We start from the raw sequence: 16,528 nt of genomic DNA, 5'->3' as shown, positions 1-16,528 counted from the left end.
AGGGTCTCAGAGGATCATGGTTTCCTGGACCAAGAGTAAGATCTTGTTGAACTAAATTGATGATAGGGTTTCAGAATCAGAAAGCACTTAGGAGAATATACTTTTAAGGCTCCATAAATGTGGGCATTCTCCCTCTAATTTCCAGTACTTTTTTCAAAGTATTACATTCTTCAATTAATATAATAATAATAAGAAGAAGAACTAGCATTTCACTGGTGCTTTAAGGCTATCTTATTTGATCCTCACAGTAACCCTGTGAGGGAGGTGCTATTACTATTTTCATTTTATAGATGAGGAAACTGAGGATGAGAAAAGTTGTAACTAGTATCTGAGGCAGGATTAGAACTCGAATCTTCCTGACTCCAAATATGTCAGTCTATCCTTTTCATCATCTATGTATGAGGTTAATGATGACATAGTAGTGAAGTTGGATCCCTCCACAGGCCAGTTGATTCTACACAGAGAATAATTCTGTTTCAGAGCCACAGATTTTGCCTCTAAGCCAATTAATGTCACTGGTCACAAGGGAACCGTAAGAGAGAGTGAAGATGGCTCCAAGGCATCCTCACTCCTGGAAAAACAACTCAGAACTTGTGGCCTTCTGACAATGTGCCATTTCCATCATTTTTGTATAAGCAGGTCTTCAAGGATGTTTTCCCATTCCCTCTCAAGATAGCATCTCTGTGTATATATCATCTCCTCTGATGGAATGTGTTGGTTGATGGCAGAAAAAACATTTTTTAATACCCAGTGCCTACTACAATGCCTAGAACATAATGCTTAATTAAAGGCTTGTTAATTTTTTAAAAGCCATACAATCTCTACCTTTACTATACTTACTTCAGTGTGGGGAAAGAAGTAAGGGTTAATAAATAAGTCATTTTTTGTAGCAAGCCAATAGCTGAGGCATAAATAGCTCCCAAAGTGATAATGCCAATTCCTCTGCTGGCAACATGTCCCACCCCACCCCGTTACTCCTCCATAAAATGGGTGAATACCCCTGCCTCTACCACACTATATGAAGGCATGACCAAGCCTCACATTGAATGTCTGTTCTGCACTGAATGTGGTGACTAGTATTAATCCACCTCCCCCTGGCCTCTTCATTGGCCATTGTTTCCTATGAGAGAATTTTCCCAACTAGAGGATCTATGGGGTCCTCCAGACCCTACTAGAACTACCTCCCCACTTCCTCTTCCCCTCACAATGAGACTTACAGCTACTCATCCAGAAGATGACAGGAGATGGCAGCCCAGGAGGAGGGTTGCACTGGAGGGTCAGGGGGGCTCCCTCTTGAACCACTACAGGATCCAGGTTTTCCTTAGGCCACAAGGGTGACTCTGTGGGGGAATAGAAGGTGGTTGATGAGAAAAAGATGGGAGCAGGGGAGAGAGAAGAGGTTAAAGGAAGGGGTGAAGGGGATAAGAACTGGAAGAAAGAAGAGCAATGATATGGGGGAATAGGGAAGACAAGAGAAAGATAGAGTGAGGGGGGCAATGAGGGCAGGATGCAGCAATTAGATAGGGCCAGAATGAAACTGGTCTTAACTCTGAATTCCTAATCTTCTGAAGTTCACCTTTTAATTCTTCTCCACTTTCTCAGATAAGGGTATCAAACTGTTTCTCTTCTGACTTCTGAAACCCCTTCTCAACACCCCACTCTCCCCCTCCCCACCGCCATAACAGAATGGTATATAGCTGGAAAGGAAGGCTATCCTGCCTGAAGGCAGGAGAATGGATGGGATGACCTCAAAGACGCTAAGAAACTCACCTATATAATAAATTAGGAAAGCAAGGCAAAGGGTGGAGTCCTTTTTCCTTGGCCAGAATGTCCCTTCCCAAACTACACATCCATGGTTTTCCCAAGGAGCCACAGCTGCCCAGAAGCCCACATAGATAACACTAACATTAGCTCTGCTAGACGCTACCCTCAAGTAACTTACTTGAAACTTGGAGGAAGATCCTGTTGGATAGGGCCGTTCCAAATTTGTTTCGGGCAAAGCACTGGTATTCTCCCTCATACTCTTCAGGCCGCCCACCACTCCGGAAGTCAATCACCAGCGTCCCTGACCGGCGAAGCATTGACACCCGGGGGTCTTTGGCCACATTGAAGAACCGACTATTTCGTGTCCACTGGAAACTGCAGGAGGGCAAGGACAGTGACAGAAGAATAGAGATGGAACCAAGGCTTCAGAGTGAGAACATGGGCCATCCCTTCATCATTCTCAGTGCTCTAAAGCTACTTAGTCTACTCTCTCCCTAGAGCAAGGAATCTTTGTTTTCACTAACTTCTTGACAAAATTAATTATGAATGTGGATGACAATTAATTACATATGATTATTCATATTTCACATCCATATTAATTAGCAATCAACAAGCCATTGCTCTGTGAAGGGATCTATAGATTTTGCCAGGCTGCCAAAGGAGTCTATGACAACAAAAAGATTAAGAATCCCTGCTCTATCAGTGCCTGGCCCACAGCAGTTGCTTAATCAGTGATTATTGATTAACAGCTCTATGAATGGCAAATCCTTCCTGAATATTGGATGGATAGTTAACTAAATTAATATGTCACCAAAAAAAAAAGGGAATCCATGCTTCAAAGAGGTAATGAGACAGTGCCACTTGCCTTGCATTAGGGCTATTGAAAGATACAACCAATGGCAGAAGCAAGATCACCTTTGCCAATGCTCCTGCTGGAACTTCTTCACCCTCTTCCACAGCCTCTCCCCCTCCCCAGGAGAGTTAAAATCCTCTTTGCTCTGGTTGTTGGAGAAACAGTGTCTGAATCTTCTACACATTCACTGAGCCTGCCAAATGGCCTTCTGATTTTGAATGAGCCTCAAAAGAATCACAGGCTGCCAGAGTTGGAAGGGGCCTTAGAGACCACCTAGTTAACTCAGAGAGGAGGAAATGAAGGCTAAGTAGGCTAAGGAAATGAGAAGTGAAGTCATTTTCTTGAGGTCACACAGAGTGGCAAAGCTAGAACTCTGGGCTTATTACCACCATTGCTCCTTAAGGGCAGGGACTGTCTTTTGCCTCCTTTTTTATATTCTTAGCACACAGCACAGTGCTTGGCACAGAGTAGGCACTTGATAAATGTTTAATTATTTGTAGATTATAGTTGTCAATAATATGTTGAACAGGACAAGATGGAATTCACCAGCTGAGATTTCCTTCTAGACTGATCCCAGTCTATTTATAGTCTGGGTAATTTTAGTCACCCCAAGGTACTTCATATTTTCTTCTTTTTCTTTGATTCCAGAGAAAACCACATTCCTTTAGAGTTAATCAGAAGAAGTGCTCAAATTCTACTCCTTACTATCTTATGATCTTCAATTTATACTGTAAATATTTTATTTGTGCAAAGTTGTTTGCAAATTGTTTTTTCCCATTAGACCGTAAGCTTCTTGATCTTGGGCATAACCCTTTTCAGTTTCCTCATTTGTAAAATGAGAGGGTTGGACTACATGACTTCTAAGGTTTCTTCTCCTTCTACATTTATAATCCTGATCTCTTCCCTCTGTATGTTTTCTACTTATGTGAGGCTAAAGGCTGCTTAAGAAAATCATGAAACTATGATGACCCGGTTTGTTACAAATTTATATTACATAAACTTAACTTGGCTGTTACTGCAACAGGGCAATCTTTTCATACCTCTCTAACCACTCGATGCACTGGGCTTTCTAAACCTTTCATCCTTCTTCAAACCTTTCCCATGACCCCTCCTTCCCCCACCTCTCAGCTGAGAACCTTGCCTCAAATTTCACTGAAAAAATCGAGCCACTTGCTGAGACCTTTCCTCTGTTGTTCATCTTACAACATTCAGTAGGTCTTTTGCCACTAATTCCTCCTTCATTTTTGTTTCAAATGAAGAGGTGGCCTTTCTTCTTGCCAAGACCAACTACACTATCCCATTCCTTTCTGTCTTCTCCAATAGACTGTCTCCTTTATCACCTCCACTGGAATATCCCCACTAATCATCAATTTCTACTTTCCTACTAGCTGCTTCCCTACTGTCGACAAACATGCCCATGTCTCTCCATCTTCAACCCTCCTCCCCCTTGATCTGTCTATCTCGGGTAGCTGTCATTATATCACTCTTCCCTTTTGTGGCTAAACTCCTTGAGAAGACCTTCTACAACTGGTCTTTCTACTCCCTTTTTCATCACTTTTTTCTTGCAATCTGGCTTCTCTGCAGTCTGGCTTTCAACCTCAATTCAATTAAAACAACTCTCATCACTCTGCTAATTGCTGAATCTAATAGCTTTTTCTTATTCGTCAATATGCTTGACCTTTCTCTAGCTCTTGACACCATCCATCACTTTCTTCTCCTTGATCCTATTCTCCTTCTTTAGGTTTTCATGACACTGTTCTCTCCTTGTTTTCTTCCCACCTGTCTGACTACTCCTCAGTCTCTTGATGAATTTTCATCAAGGCTGTGGCCACTCGTCATGAGTATACCACAAGGGCCATTCCTGGGCCCTCTTCTCTCCTCCTTCTAGAATATTTTTACTTGGTGGTCATTTCAGATCCCATAGATTAAACTGTCATCTTTCTGCTGATTATTCTTTGGTCTATTTAAACAACCCTAACCTCTTGGCTTACATATTCAATTGCTTATTGAACATGTTGAACTGGATGTCCCATAGATATTTTAAAACCAATATGTCCAAAACTGAACTCTATCTTCCATTCCCCTACAACCCAAGCCACCATCTAGTCCTAGCTTTCCTATTTTTTTTAAACCCTTACCTTCCATTTTGGAATCAATATTGTCTATTGGTTCCAAGGAAGAAAAACAGTAAGGGGTAGGTAATGGTAGTTATGTGACTTGCCCAGGGTCACACATCTAGGAAGTAGCTGAGGCCAATGATTTGAACCAATGACTTCCCGTCTCTAGGCCAGGCACCTAGGCTTGCAACCAAGCCTGTCATGTTCCACTTCTCATTTTTTGCCCCCCCCCATTATTGAGGCAATTGCTGAGACCTAATGATTCTCTTTTTGCTATATCTCTTATATACACACCACGTTGAACCAGGCCCTTGTCAATTCACACATAAACTATTGTACTGTATTGTATTAACCTAGCCCCAAATTTTTCCTCAATCTAGTCCATCAATTATCAAATGGATCTTCCTAAAGTATAGTTATGACCATTTATTTCCTAATTCCCCCTCATTTTATAAGCTCCCCTGGCTCCCTATTACCTCCATGATCAAATATAAAATCTTCTGTTTGGCTTTGAAATTCCTTCCTTACCTGGGTCCTTCCTACCCTTTTCAGCCTTCTCAGTGATACTGGTCTTGCTATTCCCAGAACAAAAGACTCCATCTCCTGACTCAGAGGCATTTTCCCTGACTGTATTCCATGCCTGGGACTCTCTTTTTCTTTCTCTCTGCCTCCTGGATTCCTGGCTTCCTTCAAGTGCCACCTTAAAACACATCTTCTTCAAGAAGACTTTCCTGATTCTCCTTAACCGCCTTAATTCTGGTGTGTTTCTTTGGTGGGTATCTCCAATTTATGCTGCATATAGCTTGCTTGTATTTCGTTGTTTACAATCTATGTCTCCCCCATTGTGCTGTGAGCTTCTGGAGAACAGGGGTCTGGGTTTTTTTTCCTCTTCTTTGTATTGCCAACCCTTAACAGGCATTTAATGCCTACATGGAGTTGGCACTTCATAAATGCCTTTTTTGTAAACTCATACCTTCTGTCTTAGAATTAATACTAAGTATCCTTTCCAAGATAGAAGAGCAGTAAAAACTAGGCAATAGGGGTTAAATGACTTGCCCAGGATCACAAAAGGAGGAAGTATCTAGGGTCACATTTGAACCCAGTACTCCAGGCCTGGCTGTCTATCCACTGAGCCACCTAACTGCCCCCCCCAAAAGCTTTTTGAATTGACTTTCTACTTCACTGCCTTCTTAAAACACACACACAGATATATTCTTGGCCCTCTTTTTTTCTCTTATTCATTCTCCCGTACAAATATATATATATTTGATCCTGACTTTGCTTCTGAACTGTAGATCTACATTATAATTGATTATAATCACTTTATGAGACCAAAAAAGAAAGAAACAAGTTATAAGGGGCTTTGTTTATATATGAGGAAGAACCATTTGCCAATTAAATGAAAACAACTGTTAGAAGTAATAGAATATCTCTAATGATAATAATAAGTGATAGTCAATATTTATACATGGTTTCAAGGTTTACGAGGCTCTTTACAGACTTTTCAGTTTATGTGATCCAAACAATTCCCCTCTGAAGAAGGCAGTGAAAGCCATTTTTCAGATGAGAAAATGCAGACATGGTGGGCCTCATCCAAGGTCATACAGTAGTGAGTGGCAGAGCCAGCTCTTTTAGATGCCAAATACATAACAGCCTGATAGAACCGAACAAGGGTGTTCTGAGTCAGAAACGCTGTGTTCTAATATGAACCCTTCTGTCCTGTAACCACAGGAACATGATTTTTTAGGCCTCGATTCCCTCTTCTATAAAATGGAAAGGGTGGATTAAATAAATGGTCTCTAAGCCATCTTCTAGGTCTAGCATTCTATGCCCATCATCACTTGCCGGGCTAGGATGGCCATACCTCGCAACAGATTATTGAGGCTGAACCCTTCTGAGGTCCCTTCTGTCTACTCTCCTTACCCACAGTCTCTCCCCAAGAACTTACCTGGGGGTAGGGTTCCCCTTAGCTTCGCACTCAATAAGGATGTTATCCCGAGGGTCTACGATGTAATTTTTCACTGATTGCTTGGTGATGGTTGGGGGCTGAGATACTGCAACAGTACACACAGAAGAAAGAATGAGTTATGGTGATGGGATCTCTAACCACCTGTGTGTGTATGTTGGGGGGCAGGGGAAATAGGAAAAATGTGGGAGCTTTAGGATCTCAGAATGTGGGGAATTGGGGAATGTGTGTGTGGGAAGGGTTGTTTGATGATGCACCCCAGAGCCCTGGCTCTAAAGATGGGAACTCAAGGACCTAGGAGATACCCCTCTAAGAATGAACAAAGTCTCTCAGATATTTGCAAATTTAACAGGTCAAACTAGCATTGGAGCTTCCATTCAGGGGGTAGGTAGAAGCTGGTAGAAGAAGCCAATTATGAATCATGGAATTCAACCATGAATTTGAAATTGGAAGTAACCTCGGAGGCCCTCTGGTCCAACACCCTCGATTTAACAGATGAGAGACTGATATTTGCCCAAACTTATACAGTTAACAGAGACGGGATTTGAACCCCGGTCCTCTGACTCCAAAGCCAAGACACATTCCACTGTAAAACATTGTCTCTCTTAAATAGCTACCCAGGGATAATTGCTTTCTTAGCTAAGGGCAAAGCTAGAGCTTCTTTAGGTGTCACAGAGACTTCCAGAGGGAATACTCAGTGTTTCTGTGAAACCCATTACTCTTTCTCTGGGCCCCTGGATTTTAGAACTTCCACATACTACTTTGTGGCCCCTATACCTTACCACCCATAGACATCAATGTGGGCCTTCACTCAAATCCCAATTGTTTTCTGCTTTTCTTGTCTTCTTTCTTCCCTTACAATAGGGTGGTCACATTATATTCCTTCCTTTCCCTTCTATCACTGGAAGAAACTGGTCCATTTACAACTGTCTGCAGGGCTTTTGTTGTCTCCTCAAGTGAAGTCTATATTTCACTGTCCCCCTCCACAACCTTTGCAGGGTCCTTGTCCAAGTGACCCTAACTTCGGGAGGCATCTCCACCCAACCCTGAAAGTAGACACAACTCCTGGGAGCTTCCAGCATATGGAATTTGTAGTGGGCAGCATGCTTGGAGGGTTCCAGAGGCCCCTTGTCCAAGAAGGAGGCCCCTCCTTCCCCCCACCCCAGCAGGCACTAAGCATAATCAACAGTGCAGGTGGGACTTACGCTCATTTTGAATGTTTGCTGTTAGTTCCGATGGGTTAGCATTGTGTGGGGAGGGGAGAAAAGAAGAACAATGGTTATCATAAAGTCTCACATTTCTACTCAACCCCAGCATGCAGGGACAGGGGGCAGAAGGACAGGAAAGGGCTGGACTCTTCCTTTTTCCCATCACAAGGCTCAGTGGGGAAACCAGGGAGGGTACATAAGGAAGAGGGGGGTGATATGGAGTACTACAATTCAGGCGACCACCCATATCACATTATTGGGAGTAGGGAGAACTGTAGAAAATCCCTTGGTATCAGAATTCCTGAGTCTGACAAGGTAAGAGAAGTAGACATTTTCAAAGAAGCTTTGATGTAAGGAGAACAAAACTTTCCAGACAGGTGGAAGCTAACTAGATACTCATATTCCAAAGATTGTATCAACTGACCAGAGAATGGATAACACCATGGTGTAAAGGTGGAAGAAAGCATGGAAACCAAACAATGTCATAGGAAGACTAGTGGTACCAGGTTGAAGGTGAAGCACCAAGAGAAGATGGAAGCCTCAAGAACTGGGATCTCAGGGGTCCACTTGCTCTCCCACATCTTCCTTTTCCTCTCTCTCATCACCAGGACACTCTCTCTTCTTCCCACCAGTCTTCCTAAGTAACCTCTAAGGACCAGGTAAATTATGGTAGTGAAGTGAAAATTTTTTTTATAATGAATACATTTGTGGATATTTTATTTCAGGTTGGAGAGATCTAGATAGGAAACAAAATTGATCAGCAGCTTCTTTGTAGGGCTCTGATCCTATAAGTTTTGTGTCAGCTTTGGGAATGTTGCTTTATATGTTTTGCTTGATTATCTGGGAATGTTAGATGTTCAGTCATTTCAAATGTCTGATTCTTTGTGACCCCATTTGGGATTTTCTAGGCAAAGATACTGGAGTGTTGTGTTATTTCCTTCATAGTTCATTTTTCTAGATTTGGAAATTGAGGCAAATAGGGTGAAGGGAAACAAGGTTAAGTGCTTTGCCAAGGGTTAAGCTGCTTAAAGTATCTGATGCCAAATTTGAATTCCAGTCTTCCTAACAACAATGTGCCATTTTTTTAAGGTAATGGAGGCTGAGTGACTTGTCCAGGGTCACACAGCTAGGAAGTATCTGAAGCCAGTTTGAGCCTAGAGGACAGCCCATCTCCAGGCCTGGCTCTCAATCCATTGAGCCAACCAGCTGCCCCTGATCTTCCTGACTCTAGGACCAGCACTCTATCTACTAATCACCTAGCTGCCTGTGGGATGTTGGAAGTAGTCAGCAAGTAGGGAGAAATGAATATTTATCCCTTATGCCATCCCTATAGGTGAATGTAATATAACATTCTTATTTAGTTTTCATATATATTTTTTAAGTTGTGATGGTTTGCTAAGATTTTTAGTTGTTTTGTTTTGTTTTTTTTTTTAAGTGGCTTTATGGTAGAAGCTAGAAGATTGTTGCAGTGTTTGGGACAGCTGTCATGATATTTCTGCTGTGAGTCTGGGGCCTAGTTTGATTGGAAGGAAAGTTATCAGGAACTCAGAAAATGTGGGATGGAGGAATCCATAGGGATAAAAAAGGAAAGAGAAGCAGGAAGCCATGGACACAAAGAGGAGATACCCAGGACAACAAATATAAGACCAAGCTAGATGCATCAAAAGAGAGAGCTTTTCTAATAATGAGAATTGGTTGATCATATAATACTCGCAAGTTCTTAAATCCTCTGTCTCTGGAAGTCATCAAACAGGGGCTTCAAGGATACTTGTCAAAGGTTTTCATAGGATCAAAGAATGTCAGGGATGAAGGGAGCACCCATGAGGAGGAAATGCCCCTTGAACCTGGACCACCAATCTTTCTACTTCTCCCTATGTGCTTGAAGAGATTCCTGCCTGGGATGCGTCAGCCAGATGTCATATAAAGCGACTCTTAGATTTTATGATTTTGTAAGGAGAGGGAAGAGAGGAAGGGACTAGAATTTAATGCAAAGAAGTATGACTATATAAGAAGACTTTTTAACATAAATTTTCTCTTTAAATAGGCCAGAGAAGGTGAACTTGATGGGGCTTGGAAGAGAGACCTTGCCAGTTCTTACATTTTGTTGAGGGCTGGTCCTAGAGGGGAAGAGGTAAAGGTAAAGATTCCAGACAGAGAGCAAGACTCCACCATTATTTATTTTTAAACCTATACATTCTGTCTTAGAATTGGTACTAAATATTGGTAAGAGTTAGGTAATTGGGGTTAAGTGACTTACCCAGGATCACATAGCTAGGAAGGGTCTGAGATTAGATTTGAACCCAGGACCTAGAATCTTCAGACTTTGTGCTTTATCTACCTACCTGCCTCTCAGACTCTACTATTACTGAATGGTCTGAAGAGACCATTGAGGAGGAATCTACAAAGACTGTGAATTTTGTGCTGGAGTGGGGCCTATTAAGGGAAATGTCAAAAGCCAACCAGAACTAGGCATAAGAGGGTGAGGGGGGGAAAATGGCAATATCTTCTAGAGAATTAGGACTGAGCTAGGAGCCCAGGCCTCCAGATGATTACCCAGGGCACTCTTTACTTTCAAAGTGATACTATCCTTTTTACAATAGGCAACTCAGTGATACAATTGGGTACAATTTATAACTGGGAAGATCTGAATTCAAATCTTGCCACAGACACTTTCTAGTTGTGTGACCTCGGGCAAGTAACTTAACCACTTGCTGTCTCAGTTTCCCCATTGTAAAATGGGAATAATAAAAACATTCATCTCACAGGTTAGTTATAAAGGACTTTGTAAACTCTAATGTGCTATATAAATAATAGCTACAAAGAGGTCAGATTGAATCTAACCCTTCTTAGTTTTCTGTCTGGAAGTTGATCTCGTTCTCACACTTAAATAATCACAAAAATGTTAAAAGCCAGAAAGGATTGTACTTGATCTCTAAAGTTCCTTCTGGTTCTAAACTCCTATGATTTAACCAATTCTCTCATTTTACAGATGAGAAAACTGAGATTGGGAAAGGGGGAGATATCTGAGTAAAGTCACATGATTAATTACTGACACGACTCAGTCTTAGGTCTGCAGATTCATTATTCTTTCCATGGCTTGGGAGGATTCTGGCCTCTAGATAGCGCAGCCTCTCTTTTGCTAAAGTATCAGAAGGAAATGAGATTTCAAGGTCTGGGAACCCTGGATTATCCCTTTCCTTCCGCATCTTCTTTAATAAAGGCGCTGCTAAGCATCAAGCCTTTATTTTACATATTTGTAAGAGGCCAGAGTAGGAAAGGACCTTAAGAACCATCTCCTTCTGACTCCTTTTCTTATAACTGAAGAAGTCAAGGCCCAGAGTCTTGAATGGGCTTTGCCAAGGTCACAGGGCTAATTAAAGCATACTTGTCCAGCGATCTTTTCCATTGCTCCCTGTTGCCTCTCCTGGAGCCAAGCAGGGTATTAGGCAGCCTCTCCCAGGGGGTCTGAGGGGCTGGAGAGAAGTAGGAAAAGCACTCTTTATTCTGGTTATATTATCTACACAGTCCTCCACGGGACAGCAGAGAATACCAAGAGATCCAGAGCTCGGGGGCTCAACAGCTGACTGGGGGCCTGTTAAGAAGCCATGTGCTCTAGAGGGTAATGACATCTGGAGTCACCAAAGTATAATCAAAGAATTTATTACCAGGGCTGAATGAACCCGAAAGAAAGGCCTGCACTTAATCCACGACAGAGAAGGTCTGCCAGACTAGAGATGAGGATTATAAACAAATTCTCATGTTCTGGACAGCCAAGCTCCTGTGTGTCACTTGGAGACTCTCAGGCCAGACCACCTGCCCCTCCGTTCTGCCAATGGACTTCCTTTATGGCTGTGTCAGGAGGAGAATGCATTTGTCCTTGGGGTTCCCAAAAGGGAGCAAAAGCCCTCCAACGGGGCTGGGGGTGGGGTGGGGAACAGAGGCAAGGGAGGCCCGTGTGGGATTTTTTTCTTCAAGCGCCTCTTTTCTTTCCCTGAGTTAGGAGGTGGCTTGTCGACAGCCTCTTTGGCCGCTGCCCAGTGAAGGCCTCTTTCTGAAGCTCGGCCTGGGGATGAGGGCACAAAGTGAGTCTCCTGCCTGGACCGCCTTCTCTGTGGGCACCTAGGAGAAGAATGAGGAGTCTCCCAGAGGGAGAAGGGGGAAGAAACAGGGAAAGATGCCAGTGGACTCACTTCTTGGCGCACCCATGCTGGCTGGAGAGGGCATTCTTGGCTTTCTGCAAAGGCCCTGCTGTTCTGCTTGGGGCTGGTGAGGGAGTACGAGGGCAGGGGTTTAGTGGAAAATTCTGGGTTCTTGGGCCAGATGAGGAGCCAAAGCAATGCCATTATCAAGGCACTGAAAAAATACTCCCTGTCGAGCAACTTGTAGTAGGGCTCCTTGGGGTCAAGTTGCTCCAGGCCCCTGCAGGCCAGCAGAGATCAAAAGTTAACAATGACACTGGATCCCGAGCACATTCTATTGTGTTCCAGGCACATGGGGTGTCTAATGGACGGACTCAGCTAACCATGGGATGACATCTGTTGTGCCGAGTCCAGGAGGAGGGAAAAAAGGAGAAGGCCCCTCCCCAGAAGGGCTCTGGGTCTTATCTGAGGGGCTCATATTGCCACTGTCTTGCACAGAGGTTTCGCAGCTGCCAACCTGCTTTGTGTGGAGGTATCTCTCTGTAGCCGATGGGCCAAGGCCACTCGAGAGAATGTACTACCTGTGTTTCATGCGTGCTCTTTGCACTGGGGCACAGACTGGGCCAGATCAGCCTTTAGAGCAGCTGGTGATGGGGGCATGGCCAGAGGCCTCCCTTTGCCAAGGACTCTGCCAGGAGGTCTGAAGTAAAACCAGTAGGAGGCAAGATAGCCTAAGGACACGGGCAACACTGGGCGGAGGACCACCAAACTGTGCTGCTCCTCTTGGCCCTTCACTGATTACTCTAGGGCCCAGTTCTCTCTGGGCTTTAGTTTTTCTCTTTGTACAATGGTCAGGGGCAGGGGGAGAGGGGGATTCATTATCCCTGCCCCTTGACCCAAGCCTCCTAGTTATATTTTAGACAAAGTAAAGTAACAGAACAAAAGTGTACCAGAAGTAAGGAAATGTGAGTTCTAGTTAGGGCCCTGCCACTGATTTATTTGATCTTAGACAAACCACTCAGAACTTTCTGGGCCTCCGTGTGTGGCATGACTCCTTCTCAGAATAATGTTTTTGAATGTATATAATAAGAATGACAAAGGAAACCCCAAATAAAGATGCTTTTTTCCCCATCTAAATTCAGAGCGCCTGAAATCTTCCCCCTGTGAGGGAAGAACTCCATGACGAGATGACCTTGGAAGCGCCGTCAGCCTTATGACTTGGGTCTAGAGGAGATCCCTGAGGAGGAGCCCAGAGTTCTTTGTCAGAAAGGTGCTACTAGGGAGATCGCTGGGGTGAGATCAGCTGCCCACATCGATGCTTGCTCACACACACTCTACACCTCTTCACAGATCCAGCTGTTTTAGCAGATACTGGAGCAATTTATTTATAGGTCTACCTTGTAGAAGCTCTGTCCTGAAGGCCCCAGGGAAGACAGTGGCAGGGGAGGGGGAGGGGAAGGTGCCTAAGAGAAATGAGCCTCCCCCACTTTCTTGATAACCTAATTTCCTTTGCCCCCCAGGGACACGGCCTCATCGAGCGCCTTATTAGACCGTCTGCCTAGGCCTGTTAATGAGAAACTCTCCTTGAACCAGCAGTGTTCACACTTTCTGTCCCTATTACTAACCTGCTCCTCATTAGAGCTGCCAGGCTGGGGAAAGCAGTGACCTCTTCCACCCAGAAAGAGCCAGTGGGCTTTAGTGGACAGTGCTGAACTTGGGTTCAAATCTAACCTCAGATACATTTTTGTACATCCTTCATTTTCAAAGAGGATCAATGATACCAGGACTTTGTTATTAATTGTATAATCATAGGTAAGTCCTTTAGCCTCACTTACCCTTTTTGAGCCTCAGTTTCCCAATATATAAAATATGGACCATATTGGTAGTCCTGTACTTACATCACAGGGTTATTGTGAGGATTAATCAATGGTATATGTAAAGCTTTATAGAAATGTCAGCTATTATTATTTTAAGAAGGCATAGTGGCAGAGAGAGCCAGACTCAGGATTTGGAAGACCTGAGTTCAAGTACCACTCTTCATACATACTGCCTGTGTGATCCTTAATAAGTTACTTAATCTACTGTCAATTCTCCAAGATAAGTTGCCATACAGTTGTCTATCCACATCACCAGAGATAAGATCACATGTGTACAGCATTTTAAAGATTTAGATAGGATCTCATCTGATCCTCAACACAATCCAGTGAAGTAGAGAACATTATTATCCCTGTTTTTACAGATGAGGAAACTAAAGGGCATAGGTTAAGTGACTTGCCCAAGCGCACACTGCTTTATATGTGTCTGTGGTGGGACTTAAACAAATTCCAAGTCTACCATACCATTTAGATGCCTAACCCTAAACCAGGGAGGTCACAAGTTCAGATGAGAAAAATAATTCCAGGGGGCAGCTAGGTGGCTCAGTGGATTGAGAGCCAGTCCCAGAGATGGGATCAGGCCTCAAATATTTCCTAGCTGTGTGACCCTGAGAGAGAGGGTAAGGGTTTAAAAACAATAATTCCAGACTCTATGTCTTTCCTAGAATCACAAATAGTCTTTTACCAAGCAGACCCCATCCCTTTAATGGGGTTTCTGAGGCTGAGGCTGTGAATATGAGGAAAAGATCCCTATTTAACTAATGGCTGAGCTACTAATAGGGCTGACCATTGGTACATGGGTAAGTTGATCCTGGAAATCGGTGGGCAGGGTCAGAAGGGAAAAAAGTGACTTGGATGATGGTGATGAAGCAGCAGAAGATGATGATAGCTGGAACAAACTAGGAATTGAGTTGAGGAAAAGTCAGGAAGAGAATCAGAATATGGGCTTCTCTGAGACATCATGTAGGCTAACCATGCAGAAAAGTCAGGCCTAGAGGGTAGGTTAGATGGCTCAACAGCCCAGGAAATTGCATGGGTCATTTATGACTAGATTAAAGATTTCTCAGGTTATTCAATTTATTTTTACCTTTGTATCATCAGTACCCAGTTCATAGAAGGTGCCTAATAAATGTTTGGTGATTGATGAACAAAGCAGAATGTATTTATGTATTTAACATGTAAAATTTACTTCTTTCTCTTCATTTCTAATAAACTCCTTTTGAAAAGCTCAACCTCTGATTTTAGTGCACTTAAGGGAAAGAAGAAAAACATCTCTCCCAAGGCAGGCAGCGGCAAATGCCAAGGGGACCACTTGTTCCCCTACCCCCACGCCCACCTTCACTCTTCTAGTGAAGAGCAAAAAAGAAAAACAGTTAGGTGGGCCAGTGACTAAGGAATCATTCTGACAGCTGGTTTACTCCCTGACCCATGAGAAAGTCTTTTTTCTGCCTGATGTCCTTTCTTTACAGGCAGCTGCAGGTAGAGAAGGAAAGGTTGCCATTTTAAACATTGTCTTACCATCTTCTGATGGTTGTAGACCTTTGGGCAAAAGGGCTGAAAATCCTGGCATTGAAGGGACCCTGATGGAGGTTTCACCATAACATGATCCCCCCTTCCCCCCCACTGCATACACACATCTCACAAACCAACAAAACACACACAATTAATACCTGGCATCTGACAGTGGAAACAGCTCAGTAGCTAAGGCTGGTCTGGGTATATGGTGCAAAATACTTAATCCTACATATTGCAGGGCTGGTGGGGGTGGGGGGTAGGGGGTGTGCAGGTTCTTATACCAGCCACCAGGTGCCCATAAAGGCAGTGTTTCCATTGTGTTGCCATTTGAACCATCCACCATGGGCAACTGTGGGAAGAGAGCTGTAAGGGTTTTCATTGAATGACTGCCAAATAAACCCCTTGCTAGTATAAACATTGGTTTGGTTGCTTTGCGGGGAAAATTATACCTTCAGAGGACACAGCAAGGCCCAGGCCACTTCTATGGCCAGCACAGAACTGCTAGGAAGGAAGCTCATTCTTGTTCTCCTAATGTCAGCATTATAACTTGGCTCTACTGTAATGCCCCATCTGGTGGCAGATACTTGGCCAAGGACAAGCTTCTCCCTTCCCTGCCCCACCCTCCTGGATCCCTACAGATACCTGGTGTACAGGTGGCCCAGATCCTTTTTTTCTGGGGTTGAATGAGCTCAGTCACTGGGAAGGTGCCCTCTTTCCCCAGAGCACCAGTGAGATGATATGAGGGAGCTAACCAAGTGTACTTTGTCACCTGAAAATTCTATTTTATAGGTTAGCCAAGAACACATATAGGATTGGGAAGGGTAAACTAGGAGATGGCTCAAGTCTCTAGGCATTTTCAACAAGGTTTGTTGTTGTTATTGATGGCTTCCTGCAGGGCCAGTGGTCCATACACTCATCCATAGCATCTGGGAAGCCACATTTTAGTGGCTTCTGTTATGTCATAATTTTTCTGATATCACGCTAACACATAACTAGTCTAAGGGAGAACCAATTCATGTCCCAACTTCCCTGTAATTACTTGCCCCTTTCCTCCCCAAATTCTTTTCTCTTCCCCTTTCTCTCAAGTCTTCC

The 16,528-nt window shown here is 43.6% G+C and overlaps 1 protein-coding gene across 9 annotated transcripts in view; it reads right to left on the bottom strand.

The window, feature by feature from the left end:
• The window catches only part of NFASC (neurofascin), a 258,666-nt gene that overhangs the window by 89,054 nt on the left and 153,084 nt on the right, over positions 1 to 16,528 (bottom strand). For 5 of the 9 annotated variants that reach the window (XM_007481242.2, XM_007481241.2, XM_056815790.1 and 2 more), the window contains 4 exons: positions 7,906 to 7,923; positions 6,683 to 6,788; positions 1,943 to 2,139; positions 1,218 to 1,340 (listed from right to left, as the gene is read on the bottom strand). In XM_007481242.2, coding sequence (XP_007481304.2) covers positions 1,218 to 1,340; positions 1,943 to 2,139; positions 6,683 to 6,788; positions 7,906 to 7,923 — 444 coding nt within the window. The remainder of the gene's footprint in view (positions 1 to 1,217; positions 1,341 to 1,942; positions 2,140 to 6,682; positions 6,789 to 7,905; positions 7,924 to 16,528) is intronic. The other 4 variants (XM_056815787.1, XM_056815788.1, XM_056815786.1 and 1 more) reach the window with 1 other exon arrangement.

The sequence above is a fragment of the Monodelphis domestica genome, chromosome 2 (assembly GCF_027887165.1).
Source record: "Monodelphis domestica isolate mMonDom1 chromosome 2, mMonDom1.pri, whole genome shotgun sequence".
Classification (NCBI taxonomy): Eukaryota; Metazoa; Chordata; class Mammalia; order Didelphimorphia; family Didelphidae; genus Monodelphis; species Monodelphis domestica.
The sequence above is the reverse complement of the archived record's forward strand: the minus strand, read 5'-3'. Positions and strand labels throughout refer to the sequence as shown.